This window comes from Miniopterus schreibersii (assembly GCF_964146895.1).
Source record: "Miniopterus schreibersii genome assembly, chromosome: 10".
Lineage (NCBI taxonomy): Eukaryota > Metazoa > Chordata > Mammalia > Chiroptera > Miniopteridae > Miniopterus > Miniopterus schreibersii.
Window position 1 is genome coordinate 51,845,413 of NC_138110.1, and position 23,146 is coordinate 51,868,558.

General features: G+C 49.3%; 1 protein-coding gene across 2 annotated transcripts; it reads right to left on the minus strand.

Moving 5' to 3' along the window:
• Positions 1-3,282: 3,282 nt before the first annotated feature.
• Positions 3,283-19,299, minus strand: SLC2A10 (solute carrier family 2 member 10; the record flags this gene model as incomplete). Of its 2 annotated transcripts, XM_081149088.1 has the most annotated exons (5): positions 3,283-6,681; positions 8,901-9,036; positions 11,641-11,763; positions 12,335-13,618; positions 19,179-19,299. In XM_081149088.1, the coding sequence occupies 5 exons, from the start codon at positions 19,180-19,182 to the stop codon at positions 6,603-6,605; spliced, it is 1,626 nt and encodes a 541-aa protein (XP_081005214.1). In that variant the 3' UTR covers positions 3,283-6,602. The 2 variants fall into 2 exon arrangements, with proteins under 2 accessions (XP_081005214.1, XP_081005213.1); XM_081149087.1 differs by lacking the exon at positions 19,179-19,299 and having other exon boundaries at positions 12,335-13,712.
• Between the last annotated feature and the right edge of the window lie 3,847 nt (positions 19,300-23,146).

A 23,146-nucleotide genomic window follows, 5' to 3' on the forward strand; every position in this document is an offset into this window, starting at 1 on the left:
TGCGCCCTCGTGTGTCTCTGTGGTGTAATACCTTATGGGAGTTCAAAACAGCACTTTACAGATAGTAGCAGTGATGACAATAGTGGCTGATAATGCTTATTGGGCGCTGATGGGCCAAGCAATGTGTTAAGAAATTTAAACACACCAAAGGTTTTCTTTGGAAGAAGTTATATATGACTACAGTCAAAAGAAAAATGTTCACACAGCACACAAAGGTAGACATTGAAAAGCTATCTGCCTCTCACCCCACCCCCGATGATGTGAAAGGTGTCTCCCAATGCTGAGCAGTGCACAAGCTGCCCAACCTTGCGCTGTGGTCCTGGCATGGGCCTGTGTGCAAATGTGTCTGTGGGATAACCTCTCAGACATAGAATTACATGTACGCAGTTGTTTCCAAGGGGCAATTAGTGCCACTGAATCATAGCCCTGGCACCGTGGTTGCAGCAGCAAACATTTTCCCCACTATTTCTTTTCCTTGATAAACTATGACTGAGCACCTACTGGATGTAAGACATTAAGTCCCAGAGAGACTGCAGGGTGAATCAGACTCATGGGGTCACATGGGCATAATTTGAAGGTTCTCTAGGAGGCAGAGAGGCTGTTGCCCACCCCTTTCCTGACAGGCCTTGTCACCCCCTGGGGATGACACAGTCTGTGCCCTGCTGCTCCAGGAGCTCATTCCTGGAATGTGATCCGACAGGCAGCCAGGCATTGGCTGGTAACAGCAGCGCGTCTCAAAGGAGGTGATGAAGCCTGATGGGAAAACCAGGGCTTTGGAGACAGGCACACATGGAGGTGAGGCCCTGCTGACACCCAGTGTGTGTGACACTGAGCAGGTTTTGTGTCCTTGCTGAAACCTGAATTTCTTTACCTATAAAGTCTGGAAAAGAACAGTTATTTCAAGACTCTTCAGAAATATTTGTTGAATGAATGAATTGATGAAACTCTTGGTGGGAGTTATGCTAAAGAGACATTTAAGACCAGGCAAGTCTCAAAGTCAATGCTTAATTATTTCTCCTCTTGGCATATGATTCCTCCTCTTTCTGTATCAGCCTGGTCTCTAGATTGCAAGTGACAGAAAAAATAGCATGAACTGGCTTAAGAGATCAAAAGAAATTGATTGACTCACATATCTAAAATGCTCACGGATGAGTCTGACTTTAGACAAGAGATGCGCAAATGATGTCATCGGGAATCTCTCTCTCCCTGTCCTCACGCTGCCTTCTGTCTTGGCCTCATTCTCAACCTGGGTCTCCTTGCTGGTAGCATAAAGGCAGACACAGCTCTAGGCACAAATCCCAGTCAGTCCCTCAGCAATCAGTAAAAAAAAAAAGTCTCTCTTATGATATTTAAAAATAATTCCCCGGATGCAGCACCCTTGGCTCTGATTGGCTCAGCTTCGCTCAAGCCCCCATTCTTGACCCAATCACTGTTTGGGAAGGTAAGTGAAACGCCCTCCCTGGCCAGGCAGGAGCAGGGGTAGGTCCCCAAGGAGAATACCCTTGAGAATATCACCTTGAGGGCAAGAGAAGTCCGAGCTTACGGCTGTTCAGCCTTTGCGAGATGATGGATTACGACCAGCGGCAGCAGGAAGTGGCTCTAGAGTGGGCCAAAGCTGTGAATTTTTCCAGGGACAGTGGGGGGATGACTTGGAAATGTGAGGGATCAAGTGAAGATGCCAAGGATCTGAGGGCAAAGCTGAATGTGGCCAGCCAGAGGAGACGCATCACCTGAGCCTGAGGAAGTTCATCAGAGGCTCCCAGGGAGGGAATTGCCAAGATCACCCCCCGACACACACACACACACACACACACTCTAACAAGAGGAGGAATGGGCTGCCAACACCCACCGAGCCTGGAAAGCGTGATGCTACATCCTAACAGCATCAGCCAAGTAAGGCCTTCATGCCCTTTACCTTTTCAGTCAGGCTGGGGTTGAGGGGGGAGTAAGAGTGGGGTGGAGAAGGGTATAACATGAATGAGGATTGAAACTTTGACATGGCTTAACATTTTAAATTACTGAACTGAGACCAGTGTTAGCTTGGAAGTGACTAGAAGACATTTCATTGTTCTAATCATCATATTGTCTTTTATCACTATCTAAGAGTGAGCAGAGCAGCCATGGGAACTGTCCAATAGCTCATGTGGAGTCAGAACTGTCCCACAGGTGTGTTTGAATGGGCGCTTGGAGGGAAAGAGAGTAGAGGACTGCACCTCTGACTTCCACCCATTCAATATACGGGAAGGTCCAGGCCCACAAGCAAACTCAAGGACGCAGCGATGGCAGGTGGGGGTAGTTCTTGGTTTCCTACATTGAGGCTTCAGATCAGGCAATAGGAAGGCTGAGGCTGGAAGGCTGGAAATCTCAGGTGCTAGCACGAGGGTCACATTGCAATTGTCTTCACAAAAATTAACCCACGTTGGAGTCAGAGAAGTCGGTGTGGTCATTTGAAGTTGATGGTACAAGAAATAATGAAGAGTTTCTTTGGAGCTAAAATCTTATAGCTCCTGCCAAGAGCTACTGACCTGGTTGCATGACAGTTGAAAACCTGTCAAGGATATAATGGGACTTATTGTGTGCCCAGCACGGTGCAGATACACTTCACGGAGAAGGCAACCAACCCTGGCATCCAGATGCAGCGTGACTGCCATCTCCCATCTCACGACTTGACATCTGATTGAGAGAAGGCTTCAGAGAGAGCTTTTTGGATCATATCTCAGTAACCACCGACCCACCCGTCAAACCCAGAGATGTAGGATGGCAACGGACCCCAGATCTGGAAGAACTTAGCAACTTCACAGTTGCCAAATGCAGGGGGGAAATATGCACACAGAGAAACCAGAAAAGCACAGAATGATGGGGAGAAAGAAAGAAAGAAAATGAAAACACTCTGTTTCCACTGGCAGATTCAGTCTTTGCCAGGAAAGCGAATATTGACTTGGTAAGCACATAATTCAATTTTCTACACACTCAGAAGTGAGGAAAAGCCAGGCATGGGGAGAAATTGCTGCTACGATGCTTAACATTGGCACAGGCAACGCGCATATGAACTAAGCTTCATGTGAAACGTGGAGGTAAATGCCTCCACGTTTTACATACAGTATGATCTCAATGACGTGAAAATATCTATCCATCCAAATACCCATCCTCATTTCTAAGCAGCTTTATATCATAGACAAGAGCATCAGTGAGGACACAAGTGTGCTCTGCTGAGAGCGGGGAGGGGTACACGGCCACTGAGCGTCCATCTGATGTACCACAGCTTCACTTTCGTCTTTACGGTTTGTAGTAATTTTTATTGAGGTTCTTTTAAATTTTTATTACAGATTTTATGTTTATCATTGAAAATTTTGACAATGCAGAAAAATGTAATGAACCTAATTAAAATTCCTTCTTGTTCCGCTACTCAGAGATAAACATTGTTGGTATCTGGTTGAACAGCCATTCGGAGTAGAAAATTCATGTACATCCAAGATTGGTGTTGGCTGTGGCATCAAGACAATAATGGCCATTAAGTGCTTGGTTTGGTTTCGGCTTCTGGAAAGTCAATGAGACAGTCGCCCACCGCGTGCCACAGCGGTTCTGTAATCAGGGAGGTTTCTCTCCATCCGATCAATGAAACACGGCATGTTATTTCCCTCCTACATGTAACTCAGAGGTTTAGAAAAGTCTGATTGCTTTAGATATTGGAATTGTATTGGTCAGCTTAAAAATAAATGTACATTTATTATTGCAAGAATAACATGCTCGAGAGAGAGCTTTTGGGATCACATCATAGGAATCAGCCACCCAGCCCATCAAATCAGGAGAGCTGGGATGGCATCGGACTCCAGATCTGGAAGAGTTTAGCAACTTTGTAGTGCCAAGTCCAGCGGGACACACACACACATGCACACACTCATGCACACACTCACACACACTCTGAAAGCTATTGTTACGGGCAATAACAATCGTTAAAGATTCTCAAATATTGTCACAGAAAAGAAAGAATTCAAATGAACAGCGAGAGGCTGTATTAAGCAGGTAATTTAGAAAGACCTAAATTTGAGTCAACAAATGTTTCAATACGATTTTAATACAAGGTAGACCTAAATAGATTAGATAATAATACTAAAATTTGTGTGATGTTTTGATTCACCTCATTAAGTAAAACATTTTGAGTTGTTTCATTTCATTTAGAATATGAAGCTTTCAACACAACAGCCTACTTGGGAACTTTTTGCATCTCGTGAGGATCAATTAAAAGCAGGATGTCAGCGTTTCCACTTCCAATGTCACGAGGAGGAAAGCTCCAAACCCATGTACCACCCATCCATGAGAATCTCTTCTACCCTGGACAGGACCCAGCATGTGGGGGTCTGGAAGCACTTTCAGAGTGTGACCCTGAACATTTTTGCCTCATGTCAAAATTCCATCGTCCTCCTATGCCATGGATGAAAGAATATTTGTGCTGGAAAGCAAAATGAACAGATATGGAAACTGGGTCTGGCCCTGGGTCAGAGCAGGGCCTGGAGGCAGCCACTGAGCGGGGGGAGCCCTGCCAATTCTGGGGAGAATTTCCAGAGGATCCCCACTCTCTATGGGTACACTGCCCTTTACAGCTTGGAAAGAGATTTCTCCATCTGGTATCTCAATTAATCGCCCTCAAACCTTTGAGGTAGGGCCTGCCGGTGCCCCATTTTATAGATGAAAAAACTGAGGCTCATAGAGGCAAAATTAGCAAGTAGCCGAGGCAGAACTCAAACCTGGTGTCCTGGCTGCACATGTTGTGTACTTTCTGGGCCCTCCCTCTGGGCCATGCCATCTCCTCTCTTTGTAGCCCATCCAAACCCCCACCCCTCCCTCCTGCAGTTCTTTTCGGATCATCTTTGTGCCAGGGAACTCCACAATCCTCAATCACATCAGAACCAAGACGTAACACCATGGTGAACACCAGGGCAGATTGCCCATGTGTGCAACAGGTTGAAAAGCAAATCACTTTAAGAAAAAGCATTTAATAAGTAGTCTGTGTCGTGTCATTTGGCCCAAAACAGGAAGGTGTAAGTGCTGGGCGCACCTATGAAAGGTCTGGGCATAGACCAGAATTTGAAGTGATTCTGAGGTTATCTGGGAGGAGAAGAATTTCCCAGTATCCACCTTGCAGATCAATGAACAGACCATGTCTCCTTTCTGATTGGTGCTAAAGATCTTTGAGTACCTAGTAGATACCCCAAATAAAAAATAATTTTTGATGCCCCCCCTTCTGAACTGCCACCTGGTCCTTGCCCTCATTGGCCTCCTCATGGGGGCCAGATGTCCCTGGAGGCTGCCCAGTTACTCAGCGATTCTGAGCACCTACTATGAGCCCAGCCCTGAACTAGTGATGGACACACAGCGTCTCTAAATAGTAAGTAGTATCATTCCCATTATACAGACGAGCAGTTACCCAAGTCACACACCTACGTGTGCCGGTATAAGATGTTTTAAAGTATGAGCCATTTGTACCCTGCGTGTCTTTTTCCTCCACGGTCAAAAACACCCCCTCCCACCTATTTAGATCAAGCTGCCTGGCTACTCAGTTTGCTTGCTACTGATTTCCAAAAGCCATGACTCTCTAAAGAGATTAAGCTGGGAGTCTCACTACCCCCGAGGAAAGGAGTATTTCAGAGGAAAAGGCATCGAGAACTGAGGCACAGACTAAAGGTCATAATTTAGCCACAGGTGTGTTTTGTTGAACTTAAAAGCTATTTTTCAATTAAGAATCAATCCAAACCCATCTCCCTTCTGCATGGAAGGGCAACCAGCACCATCCTGGAGACAGCTCCTGCAGCTCGTTCCAAGCGCTTGGATTTTAGTGCACATGATTCTGGATTTCTATTGACCTTTCCCCTAATAAAGCTCACATCGCCCAGAAAGATGACAAGCGACTTGAGAGCAGAGCCCATGTTGAGTATTTGTTGTATTACCAGCATTTAGAATTCCAACTCACTGGTGTCAGACCTTAAGAACCACCTGGCCCAGGTCCCCCAACTGTACATATGGAAGAAACTGAGGCCCATGGTCATACAGCAATGACACCAGCAGAATCAGGACTAGAACTCAAGCCTCTTGTCAACCAGTGAGAGTTGCTGGTGAATGAATGGTAAATATTCCAGGTAAGAGAATTGTAGGGGTGAACAAAATAAAAAGGCAAAAAGCAGGCTTCCCCTCGCTGAAAAGTCCCAGCCAGATGGGAAAAGAGAGCAGAGAATATGGTGTTCTCGGCTGTTTTTAGGGGTGATACCAGGAAAGATTTCCTGCCAGGTACCCCAGAGATTCTTTGAGAAAGCCCAAGCAACAGTGGAAACTTCATAAGATGTTCTCATTATAGTACTGCAGGGATGTGCAGAGTCAATATGGAAACTGAGGCCAGGCAGCTCCTCAGAAACCCTCAGAGCCTGAGACTGAACACGAAGACTTTTGGGTTCTCAGACTTTCATCCCTTTTACCCCAGCACAAAAGACCTCCTCTGGGTCAGTCTCAAAGGACCACTTAGAACTTGTGTTCTGGGGCCCAGGCAAGCAAGAAGCTGGAGACTGTCTGCTAAAACTGTGGTTCCAGCATTTTCCAAGCAGACGGACTCCTCAGGAGGCCACAGAGACCTTGATGCGACTGTACTGGACACCAGACGTGCTCTGCCTGTGGCCAAATCTCGGGGGGAACCTGTCAAGGAGAGAGTGAGTGGAGTCAGGGGCTGGCAGGGCCTGGGAGCCTGGGAAGGGACATCCCCTGGGACTCCATCCCATTCCCACCCTCACTCCTACCTGTCCCTTTTCTTCCTGCCTTAATATGCATTTCCATCTTCTGAATTACCCACTACTCCTCTTGGTCTCCCTGTGTCTGCTCTCATTGCCATGTGCTCCTGAGTCTCCAGCTCCAGCCTGACACTCCCCTTGGCTGCAATCGCATCCTGCCTTATCCCAAAGCTGGCTTCCGCCTGCTCTGCCCACTTTGCTCTTTGTCACAGAGAAGGGGCCTGGAATCTTCTCCCAAGAAAGCCAGTATGGTAGAGATCCAGGTGGCTCCTGGTATCTGTACCCCCTTTATGTCTAGTAAGAGCATCCTTGACTTTTAGCTGAGCACAGAGTTACCCAGATTACAGACCATGCTTCTTTTCCCAGCTGCCCCTACATGGAGGTGTAGCCAAGTTCTGGCCAAAGGGCTGTGGGTAAAAGTGCGTCTCTCAGGTTGGGTCCTCCTCTCCCCCCCCCACCTTTGCAGGAATGTGATGGTTCACTGTCATGGGCCATGTGGGAAAGGTAATATTGAAGAGACAGCAGAGCCAAGAGAGATGGAGCCTGGGACCCTGGATGACCTCTTGGGGCACAGCTGCACTCAGCCCTGGACCCCCACATTTGGACTGTTCCAATCAGCCAAACCTGTCTCCTAACTAATACAGCTGGGTTGCTGAGGGGTTTGCAGAAGGTGTCACCCAACTAACTGGGAGGGTTCAGCTGGCAGGGGACACTCTAGGGTGGGGTGGACTGGGTTAGAGGTTTTTACACTGGACTAGTTCTGTATCCCTTCAGGGGCCAGTTTGGGGTGAGGCTTGGCAGGTAGATGCAGGGAGGTAACTTCTAATTCAATATTAGAATGATTCATTTTTCCAATCTTTTAGGTCTTCCCAGAAATAGAATGGGCAGTCAGGAGCTGGTGACTCCCCTTACTACAAGGGCATTTGCTAAAATGCTTAGGATTATACTGCTTTTAGGTACCTTCCGATGCCCCCATTCCTGTCTTCTTTTATTTAAACAGCCCAAGGTCCCATGGTGCGAAGATTCTGAACTCCTCTCTATGACCTCAAGACCTGTGGCCTAGCTCTTCCCTCATTCTGTCCCAGCCACACTGGCTTCCTTATTGTTCTTTGCATATGCCAGACACACTCCCAACCTCAGGGCCTTTGCACTTGCTGTTCCCTCTACCTGGAATGCTCCTTCCCCTCATCATTACATGGCTGCCTCCTCCTTACTAACTTACATTGCCCCCCATCCCCCTCTCCACCAACCGGGCCCTCTCAGCCTATTTCATTTCATTACATTTTCTCCCAATTACACATCACTAAATAAAATATTCGTATTGATGCATATGTTAGCTTGTTTATTTTGTTTCCCTCTCCCACTAGAATGGAAGCTTTGTGAGGACAAGGGCCTTCCCCATCTTATTCTTAGCCATATGTCCTATGGCCCAGAACACTGCCTGGCACACAGTAGGGACTTAATAAATACCCACTGGATGAGTGAATTAAGCCCCAGTTCTTTGTGTGTGATTTTAAAAGACCACAATTATAATGTTTGGTTTCTCCAAGCTTCTGTGACTCTAAGATTCTCTGCTTTTAGGATTCTACTATTCTAACCTCCTGTGATTCCACAATTTCAGGATTTAAAAATTTCTCTCAGCTGGGCTTAACACCAAATGGAACTCTGTTGTAGGAAGGCTCAAAGCTCAAGGAAAACAGCTCCTGTATAAAGTCAGGACAAAATGCACACTGTCCAGGCAGTAAGAGAGGCAAGAAGAAAAGTGCTCTTATCCTGGCTGGTTTTGCTCAGTGGTTAGAGCCTCGGACTGAAGGGTCCCAGGTTCGATTCCGGCCAAGCGCATGTACCTTGGTTGCAGGCTGGAAACCCGGTCCCAATAGGAGCACGTTTGGGAGGCAACCAATCGATGTGTCTCTTTCACATCGATGTTTCTCTCTCTCTCTCTCTCTCTCTCTCCCTTCCACTCTCCCTGAAAAGCAATGGAAAAAATATCCTCGGGTGAGGATTTTTTAAAAAAAGAAGAAAGAAAAGCACCCTCTTGCAAAGGGAAAGTGGCACCTCAAGTCCTGCAGCGAAGTGCTCGGGTTGGATGGGGCTCTTCCCCCAGGCCCACTCTGTCCCCCTTACCGTCTCCTCTGGAATTGCTGGTCTATCTCTGCCAACGACTGGCCTTTTGTTTCAGGGACAAATAAATAGATGAAGCCCAGGCCAAGGACAGCAGTCAGCCCGTACAGCAGGAAGGTCCAGGACAAGCCGATAGTGCCTGGGAACAGGGGGTGAGAGTTGGGTAGGGGTGCAGCCAACTGGCTGGTTCCAGGTAGCACATTGAATGTCAGTTCACCCAAAGAAGATTCTCCAGGTGGTCGATTTGCAGAATGACCAACAACTGTCAGATAAGGACCTTAAAGCAGAAGTAGGACTGCTTGTCCCAGAGGCAGGCCGAAGCAGGGCTCAGATCCACAAACGCTGCCAAGGCATCTTGTCTTTCTGGGAAAGCCCACTCGCTCACATCTAAAACACTAATGGGTGGAGTGCATTCAGAATCTGAAAACCTGATCATTTACCTCAGGGGCGAAACAGCTGCAGGATGCAGCCTTGGGAAAAGCCCAGCTCCGAAAAACAATCCTTAGTGATTCCATTAATTGGATATTCAGTGAATTGAGTACTTAGGGAACTGAGTTTCAGCCAATTTGGCTCAAGTCTGATTGGTCTGGGAGAGATGACAGAAACCTTGGCACCCCAGCCTCTCCCTCTTCCTGGAGACTTGGGTGGGGGCCAGGGTCTCAGGGCCAGCGACCAGGACCCCTGTGATGACCCTGACTCCTTTGAGGTCAGTCAGCCCAAGGGAGAGAAAGGAGGCTGTGAAGGAGGCTGTGTTGAGCCAAATGCACAAATGATGTCTCGGCTGCTATTCTCACCTCTAACAGCCATGACCACACCTCCTTCAAGGCGCCTCCGCTGACCAGCCTGACCTCCACTGAATCCGTGTATCAGCTGGGAGAGAGCTGGGCTGGGAGTCAGGAGGGCTGGGTTCTCGTCTGCTCACTATCTGGCTGGGCTGAGGGAGGGCCTATTTCTCCATCTGTGAAATGGGATGATAAGGGTAGGATACAATTCTAATAAAGCCCTCCCATTCTTCCTTCTACTCTCTCATCCACTCATTCATTCCATTGAGGAAATGCTTGAAGATGGACGTAGCAGGGAGACGTCTGGATTCCCTAAGACTGGGGGTGGGAGACAGACACGGTGGGTGGGTTCTCCTACCAGTGTTTCCCACAGGCCCACAGTGGTGGCTGTGCCTTTGAGTACAAAATGCATGGCTGCAGAAAGTGGGAAAATCATTGAACCCTAATAACTTGGAGCCTCAATGTAGGAGCCCTGCCCACTGTGGCCCAGACAACCAAGGGCTAAATTGGGCCAGGTGCATCTCAGCATCTCAGAGACCCTTCCCCAGTGTTCTGCGCCCATTAATTCCCACCAGACTGGGTTTGAATGCTAGGTAAGAAGAGACCATATGCCCGGCCGGTGTGGCTCCGTGGTTGAGGGTCGGCCCACGAACCTGGAGGTCGCGGTTGGGTTGGATTCCTGGTCAGGGCACATGCCCGGGTTTGGGTCTCAGTCCCCAGTGGGAGGCATATGGGGGATAGCTGATTGATGATTCTCTCTCATCATTGACGTTTCTACCTCTCCCTCCCCTTTCCTCTCTCTGAAATCAATAAAAACATATTTTAAAAAAAGAAGAAGAGATGATGTCACCCAAACCAGATCTGAGAGCTTCCTGCTGGCAGGCGGGCAGGAGCCAGTCTGAGCCGGCTTAGAACAAAAAGGAAAGGTTGCCACTCCTGCACCCGCTGGTCTCAGACCAGTTCTCCCCGGTGTTGGTTGGACTATCACCTGCTCCGGGGCTCGGAGAATGTCACAGCGTGTCTGAGAGTTCTGGATGTCGTCTGGCACTTCCATGGAACTTGTGCACAAAGTTTTATTTGAAGAATAGTTCTGCTGCTACAAATAGGAAAAATTAAAAAACTCTCCCGCTGTAGAGTGGGGACTTTTGGGCTACAGAGAAGAGATTGCACTTGGTGGAGAGGGGGGAAATCAGACCCTCAGAGCCCTCTCCATCCAGAACTTGTACCCCTCCCCCCACCACACTAATCGGCTTCCTGGACCAGGAAAAATGGATGCCTCAGTTCTCTTTTGGCCTCCACTCCCAACTCAGCAATCAAGCCAGCCCACACACTGATGGGGCCTGGAATGAGGTAGAAGCCTCACAAATCCTATCTTCTGTTTTCTTTGTCTCCCAGCCCCTCTTCTCCCTTTTTCGGATACATTTTTCCTTTGGGGAAGGATTCCCCTCCAACTCCGGGCCCATGAGGTTGGGTGAGGCTGTCTACCCCCCTCCCACGCCGCACCCCCCTGCTCCGGGTGGGTATATGACCCAGGCCTGGAACCAGGGGGTGGAGACAGCCCGCCAGCCACAGTGACGTGGCTGTGTGATCTTGCTGAGCCAATGAGAAGCAGTCCCAGGTCTAGGGAGAGTCCCTGGGAAGGACATGCTCTTTCCACGGGCTGCCAACCTGAGACCTGCTGGCGGTCCCCTTTGCCACCAGGAGGCGTCTGCCTGAGAGTGAAGCCCGCAGCGCGGGAGGCAGAGTGGAGAGAGATGAGAGATGCCACAGTTGTGTTGGAGCTTCTGGGTCAGCCCTGGTTGAAGCCAACCGCCCTCTTTTCATCCATTTAAGACAAAAATACCCCCTTTGTTCATAAACTGGTTTGCATGGGATTTTCTGTCATTTATACCTGGACCAATAAGGAAGTTCTTCCTGGATCCAGAAGGAACTGGACCAAGGAATGAGGTCAGAGGACTCACCGATGACGTCGAGGAAGGAGAGGCTGATGATGAGGTTGGTGGCACAGTTGAAGCTGTTGCAGAAGGCGAAGGCCCTCCCTCGGATCTCCACGGGGTAGATCTCACTGAGGACCAGCCAGGTCACTAGGACAGGAGAGCAGGGAAGGCTCCTAGGCTGTGGCCAGGACAGGCTGGCACCCATGGTCCAGCAGGCAGCCTTCCATCAGTGAAATTCGAACAGTGTCAGGCGCCTGACACCACCTTTTCCCCTGCTGCTTCTCTTGCCTGGCTGTAAGAATCCCTTTAGTGTGACCAACAGTCTTGGTTTCCCCAGGACCGAGGGGGTGGATGCCTGGAACACAACACTTTCAGTGTCCTGGGCAAACCAATGGTTGGTCACCCTTTTCTTTAAATTCCCTTCAAGTAAAGTTTTCTTGAGTGAGTTATTCAGGAGAAAATTTGGGTTTTATGAGGCCTAAAGCTTAAACGATTTGGGGGCTTTTTAAAGTAAAAAATATTACAAACATAAAATCAGGCCCCTGCTTCCAAAAGGAGTAACCTGCAAATATGCGAGGAGCCCTGAAGCTAAAGCAGCATTGGCTTCATGGTGGAGCCCCCTCTAGTGACCATCTGAGACCCCGACAGGCACCATCCCCAAGCTTCCCACTAGGAAGAGTAGAAAGCTCAGAGTTACCTGCAAGGAACTCCCACCTACCTGGTCCGAATCCAAAGGAGAAGGCGCTCACAAAGATCATCATGCAGACCAGCGCGGCCCAGTGCAGCAGGGCACGCTCCGGGGCAGGAGAAAGGGGTGCTGGGGAGGCGGTGCTTAGGGCTGGCACAGGAGGGGCTGTGGGATCCCCAGCTCTGGGACAATGCTTGGTTTTCTCGTAGGCTGATGAGACCGGCTTCTCTTGGTTCTTGCTGGTTGTTGGCAGTGGGCGTGAAGACAAGCCCATTGGCAGGCCAGAGTCTCCAGGGAGGCTTGATAGCCTGGTGGCATTGGGTATGGCCAGGCAACTTGGGCCTGAGTCCATGGGCACCGCAAAGCTGATGAGGCCTATGCCGCTGACCGACAGGGCCATAAGGGCACAGCCAGCTAGTAATAGGGCCCTGCGGCCTGCTCGGTCCACTAGCCCTATGGCAGTCAGGGTAGCTGCCACCTTTACCGCACCAAGCCCCACTGAGGCCAGCACAGCTGAGGATCCCCCACGGAAGCCAACTGAGTGAAAGATGGTGGAGGCATAGGACAGCACATTGGGCTGCCCCGTTAGCTGCTGGAAAAGCACCAGCCCCAGCCCCACTGTGGTCCGGCCTCGCATGTTATCCCGCTCCCTGAAGAGGTCCAAAAAGGAGTATCTTGGCCTCCCCAGGTCCAGCTTGGTGGCCTCACCTCCCTGGAGAGGGATGAGGTCCCTCCGGGCTGCAGCATCGTCTGTGCCAGCAGGGAGGCCGAGGAGGCCGAGGGACTGCAGGAGAGCAGGTGCGGCGGCCCAGCCGAACATATGCCTCCAGCCCCGGGGGACGCTGGCCAGTGCGTAGTTGAGTGCGTAGGAGAGCAGGATGCCCACAGTGATGCCTGCCTCGTAGAGGGACACCAGCACTCCCCGCTGCCGTGGCCCCACCAGCTCTGACACGTAGATACAGCAGGCCATGGAGGAGAGGGAGATGGCAAAGCCAGCCGCTGAGCGGCCCAGGACCAGCCAGGCCAGGGAGCCAGCCAGGCCCAGGCTCAGGCTGCCTGCCAACAGCACCACGTTGCTCCCCAGGATGACTTGTTTCCTGCCATAGCGATCGATGAGGAAGCCCCCTACCAGAGACGCGAGGAGCGCCCCCAGGAGCAGGCTGCCCACCAGGAACTCCTGCTCCAAGCAGCTCAGCCCCAAGTCAAGCTGCAGTGGCAGCAGGGCACCCGATATGACTGCCAGTTCATAACCAAAGGTCAAGCCACCCAGCAAAGACACTGAGGCACACAGGGGCAGGAGGGGTGGTGGGCGGCCTGGAAAACAAAAGTGGCAGGGGCAGAGTTCAGAATGGTTCCTTGCTAGAGCCTCCGTCCATCCAACCTCCCCCCTATTTGTCAGCTGCTCCATCTGTCCATCCGTTCGCTCCTTCCTTCATCCAGCCACCCCTTCATCAATCTATCCATTCATTTATCTCTCCATTTATTGATCCATCTATCCACCCATCCACTCCTTCTTTCATCTATTCACACGTCTATTTATTGATCAATCTACCCGTCCCTTCATCATACACTCTTCCATTTATCCATCTACTCTGTCCACCACATATCCATCCATTTATTTGTCCATTCACATGCCTCTTAATTCACCAAAACACCCATCCATTTATTGATGCACCTATCCACAAATACATCCATTCATCCATCCATCTTTGTATTCCATCCCTTATGTACCCATACACACACGCATCCATCCATCCATCCATCCACCCATCCACCCATCCATCCGTCCAACTGTTCATTCAAAACTTATTTATCTGACATCTACAACACACCAAGCTGCATTCTTGGGGCTGGCATTACAGTGGTATTGTCAAGGACCTGACATTCTAGTAGAAAAAGGCAGATGGTGAACAAATAAATCTATGCTAGCCCGGCCGGCATGGCTTATTGGTTGAGCATCGACCTATGATCCAGGAGATCGAGGTCAGATTCCTGGTCAGGGCACATGCCTGGGTTGGGGACTCGATCCCCAGCAGGGGGTGTGCAGGAGGCAGCCGATTAATGACTCTCTCTCATCATTGATGTTTCTATCTCTCTCTTCCTCTCCCCTCCTCTCTCTAAAGTCAATAAAAATATATTTTTAAAAAATCTATGCTATATAACTTCAGGTCGTGATAGGTATCATTTAAAGGAGCAGGAAATGGGGATTGAGAGTGATGGGAGAGTTCTATTTTAAATAGGGTAGTCAGGTAAGGCCTCTCTGTAGAAGGAAAATTTGAGCAGAGACCCTAATGAAGTGAGGGTAAAAGTCATATAAAATCTGGGAGAAAAACACTCTAGACAGAGGGAACAGCAAGAACCAAGGCCCTGAGGCAGGGCAGTTTTTGGTATGTTGGAACAATAACTATTAATATTAATAGCTAGTGCTTATAAGGCACTTATTAAGCACCAGACCCTGTTTTAGGAGATTTACATGTATTTACTCGCTTAATTCCTCATTTACAACAACCCTATAACATATTATTATTAGAATCATCCTCCAAGGCACAGAGAAGTTAAGAAACTCTCTCATGGTCACACAGCAAGTAAGTGGCAGAGCTGATGTAGCTAGAGAGTGCAGGCTTTTAATCACTGTGCTATTCAGCAAGGAGGTCAAAGTGGCTAGAGCCCAGCGAGTGAGAGTGAGAGGAGATGATGAAGTAGGAGAAGTAGGCAGGGGCAGATCATGTGGAGCTTTGTAGGTCATGAGGACGATGAATTTCATTGTCAGTGAGTGGAAGCCGTTGAAGGCTTGAGCCCGGGAGAGAGATGATCTATGGTAGTCACCAGCACACATGGATATTGATCACTTAAAATGTGGCTAATGGGATTAGGGAACTGAATTTTAAGTTTATTTAATTTAAATTAATTTGCATGTAAAAATAGCCACATGTGGATAGAGGCTACCATATTCGCAGTTTAGTTATATAGTTTACTCTGAGTTTTTAATCCACATATTTAAACTTAAATATTTCTGGAAGCATCTAGAGTAATCTAGCAGTATCTATCTCACTCCATGCTAATTCTTAACTCCTTAGCATAATATCCTAGGCCCTTCATGAGCTGGCCCTAGCCAACCCCCCCAGACCTGACAACATTGATAACATTGTAACAAGATTTACTGAGTGTTTTCTCTGGACCAAATGAGTTATTGCACTTAAAGCACTGCTTTGAGAGCATAAGTGCAATAACTCATTTGATTCTCACCACAACTTTGTAAGGTGGGTTTTTATATTATTTATGAATGAATAAACTGATCATCAGAGAGGTGAAGTGACTTGACTAAGGTCAAAAGTAGTAGGTAGCTGTGTCTAGATTCAAAGCCAGGCTGCCTGGCTCCACAATCCATTCTCTTCACCACCTCATTAGAAAACCTTGTCATAAGATGATTTCACTCTGTTCTCTCTTATTTCTGCCTTTCCCCATCTGTGTTAGGCAATTTTTGTACAGGGGGAGGAGTTGCATGGGTGGAAACCCCCTCCCTTTTCTGCTAACTCTTCTTCCCATCCCCCCTGCCCCCCAGGGAAATAATCCCTTACCATTCCCTGGCTGGCCTTGTTCTACCTGTTCATGACCATCAATAAACACCCTGGGGAGATTATGTTGCCCAAGTCCTACCTCATGTTTACCTCCCTTTGCCCCACCTTCCTCGGTTCTTGGAATTTACTGCTAGAAAGGAAGGTTCTTCCAGGCTGTGTGAGGCAATCAAGTGAAAACACAGAATTTCTTTGCCGTATCCTGGTTCCTCTTGAGGTGGAAGGGAACCCAGCCAAAGGACTCAGAGGCAAATTTGACTGTGTACAGGTTTTGCTGGAAAACGCATCAGAACAGATTCCGGTCACAGTGGTAAGAGAACAGCAAAAATAAACATGAAATGAAATAGTCATAATAACCAGTGTCATTTATTGAGCATCTCCTCTATGTAATTTTAGATGCCTTCTCTCGGTTCATCTTCATAACAACGCTAGGTGATACCGCTACAGTTATCCCCATTTTACAGATGACGAAACTGAGGGTCAGAGTGTTCTCACAGCTGAAAAGCAACAGGATCAGGACTCAAATGCTGACCATCTGACTCCCAAACCCAGATATTTAAGAGCTTTGCTGAACTGACCAAGCAAGAAGGGCCAATCAGAGATACATGAGGTGTGAGAAAGAGCAGGGACACAGGGGCAGAGGTGGAAGGGAAGTAAAGCTCTCAGGAAAACCCCATGCCACAAAACATGATGCAATGATACTGTCCTGGGAGTCATGAAGGACGGTTTCAAAGGAGTCAGGGCCATTAGATATAGTTCCCGTATGTCTTCCTCAACTTTCCAAGCCTCATTTCTCACTTCCAACCAACTGCATTCTCCCTTCATGTACCCACACCATATCGTGAGGTCATTGATGTGTCCTTATTAAACTGGACAGGGCAGGATAGGATAGGATAGGATAGGACAGAGACTTACTGTCCCTCTGTCTCCAAGGCCCCAGCTCTGCCCTGACACCCAAGAGGGGCTCAATGAGGTTTCTGCAGAAAGAACCAGTGGCTGAGTTGGGGGCCAGGGTGGTATCACCATGTGGCATTCCAGAGGCTGTGTCAGGGACATTTGAACATAATCTAATGCTACACAGCAACCAGAGGGATCCTGTGAAAGCCTGAGTTGGACCATGTCATTCTGCTCAGAGCCCTCCAAGGCTCCCTCTTCTCTCTGAAAATAGCCCAGGCCCTTACAGTGACCTTCAAGGCCCTGCAGGATCTGCCTCCTCTCACTCTGCTCCTCCAGCCGCACCAGCCTCCTTGCTGTTCCTCCCGCACTCCGAGCACATCTCAACTCAAGGCTTTTTGTTGTTGATAATCCTCATCAGAAGGTATTTTTTCCATTGATTTTTAGAGGGAGTGTAAAGGAGGTGAAAGGGGGGGAGCAAGAGAGAAAGAGAAGGAAACATCAGTGTAAGAGAGGAGACACATCGATTGGTTGTCTCTGGCACGACCGGGGCAGAGGATCGAACCTGCAACCCAGGTACCTGCCCTTGACCGGGAATTGAACCCGAGATGCTTTGGTGGGTGGGCCAACGCTCTAACCACTGAGCCAAACGAGCCATGGCTCAACTCAAGGCTTTTTGCCAGCTGTTGCCTCCACTGGGGAAGCCTTCCCCTCCATTCCAAGGCTCTTTCCCTCCTTCCCTCAGCTCTTCGATCAAACATCACCTTCTCGTGAGACCTCCCCTGGCTCTCTACTTAAAACTGCAACCTCCCCGCAGCATCCAGCACTTCGCACTCCCCTTCCCTTCTTGTTTTTCTCCATGGTACTTATCACCACCTGAAATAGCTATATATTTTACATATTTATTGGTGTCCCCTATCAGAATGTCAGCCCCAAAGGAACAGGGATTGTTTGTTCAGCTGTCTCCCTAATGCTGAGGACAGTTTGTGGCATATAGTAGGCACTCAATAAATACTTGCTAAATAAATGGATGATTGATTGATTGCTTGATTGATTGAACGAACTCTGGAGGTGTAGGAAATCCAGAGAGAATGGATCTTGGCTCTTAAGCGTCTGGTGAGGTCCAGGGCCTAGAAGTGGCCATGGACAGGAATAGGCCAAATTCTGGGCCCCAAATTAGGGCTCTGGAGCCAGAGCTGGAGTTGATCACCATTACCCTGTGCATGAGAGGCTGGGTGGTACAGTGGTTAGGAATATAGACCGGAGCCAGAGTGCTGGGGTTCTATCCCAGCTTCTCTTCTTCACAGCTGCGTGACCTTGCACAGCTCACTTAACCTCTCTGAGCCTCCCCATCTATAAGTGAAGATGATAGTAATACCTACCCCATATGCCTGCCTACCTTATCGCCAGTGTTAGCTTATCCACAGAACAACCCAGAGTGAGTTTTTAAAACACAATTCAGATCATGCCCCACCAAAGTTTGAAATCTTTCTCCAGCTTCTCATGTTACTTGGAATAAAATCCAAACTTCTCACTGTGGCCTACAAAATCCCACATAATCTAGCCCTTGCCCTCCTGTCTGACCTCCCTTCCACTGCTCTCCCCTTGCCAATGTGTTCCAGCCACACTGGCCTGGACCACACTAGCTCACTCAGGGCCTTTGCACTTGCAGTTTCCTTCACCTGGAAGCTCTCTGTCAGGTCTTAGCAAGCCCACTTCTTTTGAGTGATATCTCAGCTCCAGTGCCTCCTGCTCCAGGAGGCACTCCCTTCCTGCTTACGCCTCCCTCATCACTATTGTGCTACCTTATTTTATGTGCTCCACTGAGCCCCAGGCCTGTAAACCAACGTTTGTCACACAGTAGAGGAGTGGATAACAGAGTGACCCTCTGAGGCTTCTGAATCCAGAGAAAAATATAAAATCCTTGGTCCCCTGTAGCAACAAAGAAATTCCCTACTCCCTCCCACACACAGTTCTGCATTCTAATCTCTTTTTCCCTCTGTTGAATCATCTCCAGAGCAGAGGTTTTGTCTGCATGCTCACCGCAGCATCCTCAGGTCTGGTGAATTAATTAATGAATTTGCTTCTTGGGGAGCCTCTATTTTTTTCAGAACAGAACAGAACAGTTTCGCTTGCCTGGGCTTAAAAGGCTTGAGACGGTCAAGAGAGGGCCTGGCCCCGAGTGAGCGCTCAGTATTAGGTGAGGAGCACTCTCAAGTCACTTTTTCCTGGGCAGAAAGGAAGTGCGCCCAAGTCCCTTCCCAGGCCCCAGCCAGGGCCTGGCGTGCGGGACTCGCCACCGCGTGGGCGGTATCGGGTCGGGGTGCGCAAGCAAGGGGCGGAGGGTGCGTGCACGGGTGGGCCCACGGGGACAGCCCTGTGGGCAGCGCCTGAGCGCGACTTACCCATGGCGAGCAGGACACCCAGGCGTGCTGCGGGCGCCCAGCGACCAGGCGGGCATCCCTGGGCTGAAGTCCCCGCCAGGCAGACAAACTTTGTGGCCGGCCCGCCTCCGTCCCTCCCTCTCCGCCCGCCCGCCCCCCCCCAGCGCCGCTGCCACGTAGGCCAGCCCGGGCCGAGTGCCTGGAGGCGTGACTGAGGGGCCCCGGCTGCGCCTCCGCTCACTGTGCTCCCGGGAGGGATGCCTCCCAGCGTCCTCCCCAGGGCGCTGCCCACCGCGTCCAACCCCCTCCAAGCCCCTGGAGGAAGGAGACTTGCCAGTCACATCAGTCCATACTAGTCTGATCACCAGCGTGTACACACACACACACACACACACACACACACACGCCTCTACACTGATGGGGACACACACACCCACTCAGCCACTCTCCCAGGACTCATCTTCCATTCACTGGACACAAGTCTGGACACCACCCAAGGAACACAGGCACCGAGCTAGGCCCTGGGGATGGGAGAACAAGACAGACAGATTTGTTTGTTCTTGTGCAGTTTGCGTTCCAGTGGGGGAAGCAGAAAGCGAAGTAACAAGTCAGAGAAATACTAGCTGGTGATAAAGGCTAGGTAGAGAATGAAACTAGGGTGACGGGGCAGGCAGGCACAGGGGCTGCTTTGGCTCGAGGGTCCGCAAAGGTTGCCCTGAGGCTGGGTGTCTGAGCTGAGACCTCAGGTTCCAGGCAGAAGGAAGGGCAAAGGCAACAGCCCTGCGGCAGAAGGAGCTTGGAGAGTATAAGAAACAACAGAAATGAAGCCAGAGTGCGTGGAGCACGGCAGGTAAGAGAGAGAGTGGAGGGCGATGGGGCCAGACAGTGGGGTTGGCAAGGGCCAGAGCATTCAAGGCCTTGGGGGGCCAGGGTCAGAAATGTGGATTTTATTCCAAGTGACATAAGAAATAATTGGGGCATTCTAGTAGGTAATAGGGAGCAAGGGTGGAAAAGGGGTACCTTTTGCAGGTGAGAGATGGAGTTGATTTGGACTAAAGTGATAGTAGTGGGGAAGGAAGGAAGTAGGCAGATCAGAGATAGACTTGATAAGGACTTACCGATTGGAAAAGGTACAGCTTGGGGGAGAAAGGACATCTAGAGTTCTGTTTTGGCTGTGTGATGTTTAAGGTGCTCATTCAGCATCCATGTGGAAATAGGTGGAGTGTTTGATATAAAAGTTTGGAGTTCTGGAAAGGAGCCAGAATGGGGATACTCCCACTAGTTCTCACTCTCACGCAAACACACATATACAAGCTCAGCACGCACATGGCCGCAGGCTTACCTCATCTCATGCTCATACACAGACACCTCACTTGACATGTGTCACATACCCTCACCCAGCAGGGGCTGTATGCCACAGACACAAATGGGCACCTTGGCAAAGAAGACGGCATTTGGCAAGACCCTCTGAGCCAGTTCTAAAAATAATAATAGCTGGGGCAGTTTGAAAACTTGGTTCCAAATTCTTTGTTTCCTCCCTTGAAATCAAAGTGGGCTTGTGACTGCTTCAATCAGTGCACAGAGTAGCACTGTGTGACTTCTGAGGCTGGGTCACTGGGACACTAGCACCCGGAGCCCCACACCTCTAGGAAGTCTGACTACTCTGAGGCCACGGTGCTGTGAGGGAACCCAAGGTGTAGAGAGAGGCCACATGCGGATGCTTCAGTGGGTGGTCCTAGCCTTTGAGTCAACCCAGCACTGGCTCCAGAATGAGCATTCAGATAATTCCAGCTCCCAGTGTCAAATCTTTCCAGCTGAGGCCCCGATCTTGTAGAGTAGAGACAAGATATCTCTATTGTTCCCAGTCTGGATTTCTGACCCACACATTTTATGAGTATATTTAAATGGTTGTTTTAAGGTTCAAAGTTTTGGGGTAAATTGTTATGCAGCAACTACTACCTAATGAGAAAGGGACTATTATAATTCACCCCCATGAATGATGTAACTGAGGCAAAGGGAGGTGAAGTAACTGGCTTGCATAATAAACAAATAACTAAGATAAACGGAGCTCAAGGACATCCTCTAGTATATAGCTGAGCTGAGAGACAAGCCCAGTCATGAGAAAGCGGGCACTTATCCATCATGCTCTGCTACCTTTCTGGCATGGAGAGGATCCCAAGGAAGTGTCTTGGCCGTTGCCAAGGGACAGTTCCTACTTCGCCTGTGAGTGCCTGGAGTTGTCACCGGGAGACTTGCTACAGCAAGTGTTCCATTAATGTGAGATAACCTACAGAAGTTATATGGTGGGAGGGAGCATGAAGCTCTCTGCGATCTCTGTGGCGTGCATTGCGTCATGAGGATATTTGCACACTTGCTGTCATGTTCCCTCTCTCCTAGAGAACAGAGAATCCCTCTTTGTTTTCCGAAATGAGAAGGCAAAAGTTCTAATCAAGCATTTCGGTAGCATCTTCACCAATGGCTTCCCTTGAGGGTCGGCAGGGCCTAGTGACTCATTTCTAACAAACTGAATACAGCAAAAGTGATGATGTCATCTTAGAGATTAGGTTATAAAAGATGGTGACTTCCTTTTGCTCATCCTCTCCTGATCTCTCATTCATTTACTCTGATAAAGGCGCCTGCTATGTCGTGAGCTGCCCAACGGGGAGGCCCACGTGGCAAGAGGCGAGGGGGATCTCTAGGCAATAGGCAGCAAGGAATGAAGGCCCGTGAAGATATAAACCCTGCCACCAATCAAATGGTCATATAAACAAACAAAAACAACATTCGGTGATAATACAAAAGAGAAGAGGTTCATGGGGACACCAGGGCTTATAAAAGTTGGATTTTCCCTCTTCTGAGAAGTCAGGAGGGCTTCTCTGAGGAAGTGACATTTGAGCTGAGAATGAAAGGATGTCTAGATGGGTCTAGGCAACAACGGGAGGGAAAAGCAGTGAGAAATAGCAGTTGCAAAGGCTCTGTGGCAAGAGGGAGCCTGGCACGAATGAAAGGCTGAGAGAAGGCAATTTTGTTTGAAGATCCGAGGGCAAAGGGGAATTTGGTGCGAGATGAGTCTGGAAGACAGACATAGTGGTCCCATGCAAGACCTTGTGGGTCTTTATCCTAAACACAGTGGGGAGCCAGTGAAAGGTCTTAAGCCAGGTTTCCTTCCACTGAAGCCAGAACCAGTCTGACCATAGCAAGCCTTGGACTTGTAAATACGTTTGCACGATGAATTTTTCAAAGGCGGGGTTCAGACAGATTTGGTAACCAAAGAAATACAAGGCTTATGTGGACACCAACAATTAGGATAATGAAGCCCACACACTTGGGAAACTCGGCGTTATAAAGTGAGTTGGTTCTGGGTGATCTCTGAATAGTCTGGGCTGTTGAAAGGTGCTGGAAGCCCCAGTATGCCATCACAAAGGGTCTGATGTTTGGAAAGGTGACCTGTCCTGTGATGAATGAAACTGCAGAGCTGAGATGGGCGTCACAGCAACCATAGGACCAAAGGGCCTTTCTTAAGTATTTCAGAGTCCCAGGGATAGGCGAAAGGGAAGATGAACATATGAAGGGTGTATGCTATTCACCAGGCACCCTCACGGGCAACATCTTATTTAATTTTAATAAGCAATTACCAAAGTAAAACTGATTGTCTTCGTACTGAAGATGATGAAGCTGAAACTCAGAGAAATGATGTGGATTTTTTTCCTGCATTACACGTTGCGCCAGGCACTTGTGGTTACCTCCGTAGCGGTAACGCCCAGCTCGGGAAAACACCCGAGATCCTGCAAAAGTTTTTCGCTAAAGGAGCCGCAGTTTTCCGGAAAGAGCCGAAGAGCTGGGAGGCGGGACCACGAGAGTCTTTTCGAGGGACTTCGGAAATAGTCGAAAGGTTGGGAGGCGGAACCACTCGCACTGGACGGAAGTGTCGGCGTTCGATTGGCCGAAGAGAGCCGAGGATCTTCGGAGAGAGCCGAAGCATCTCCGAC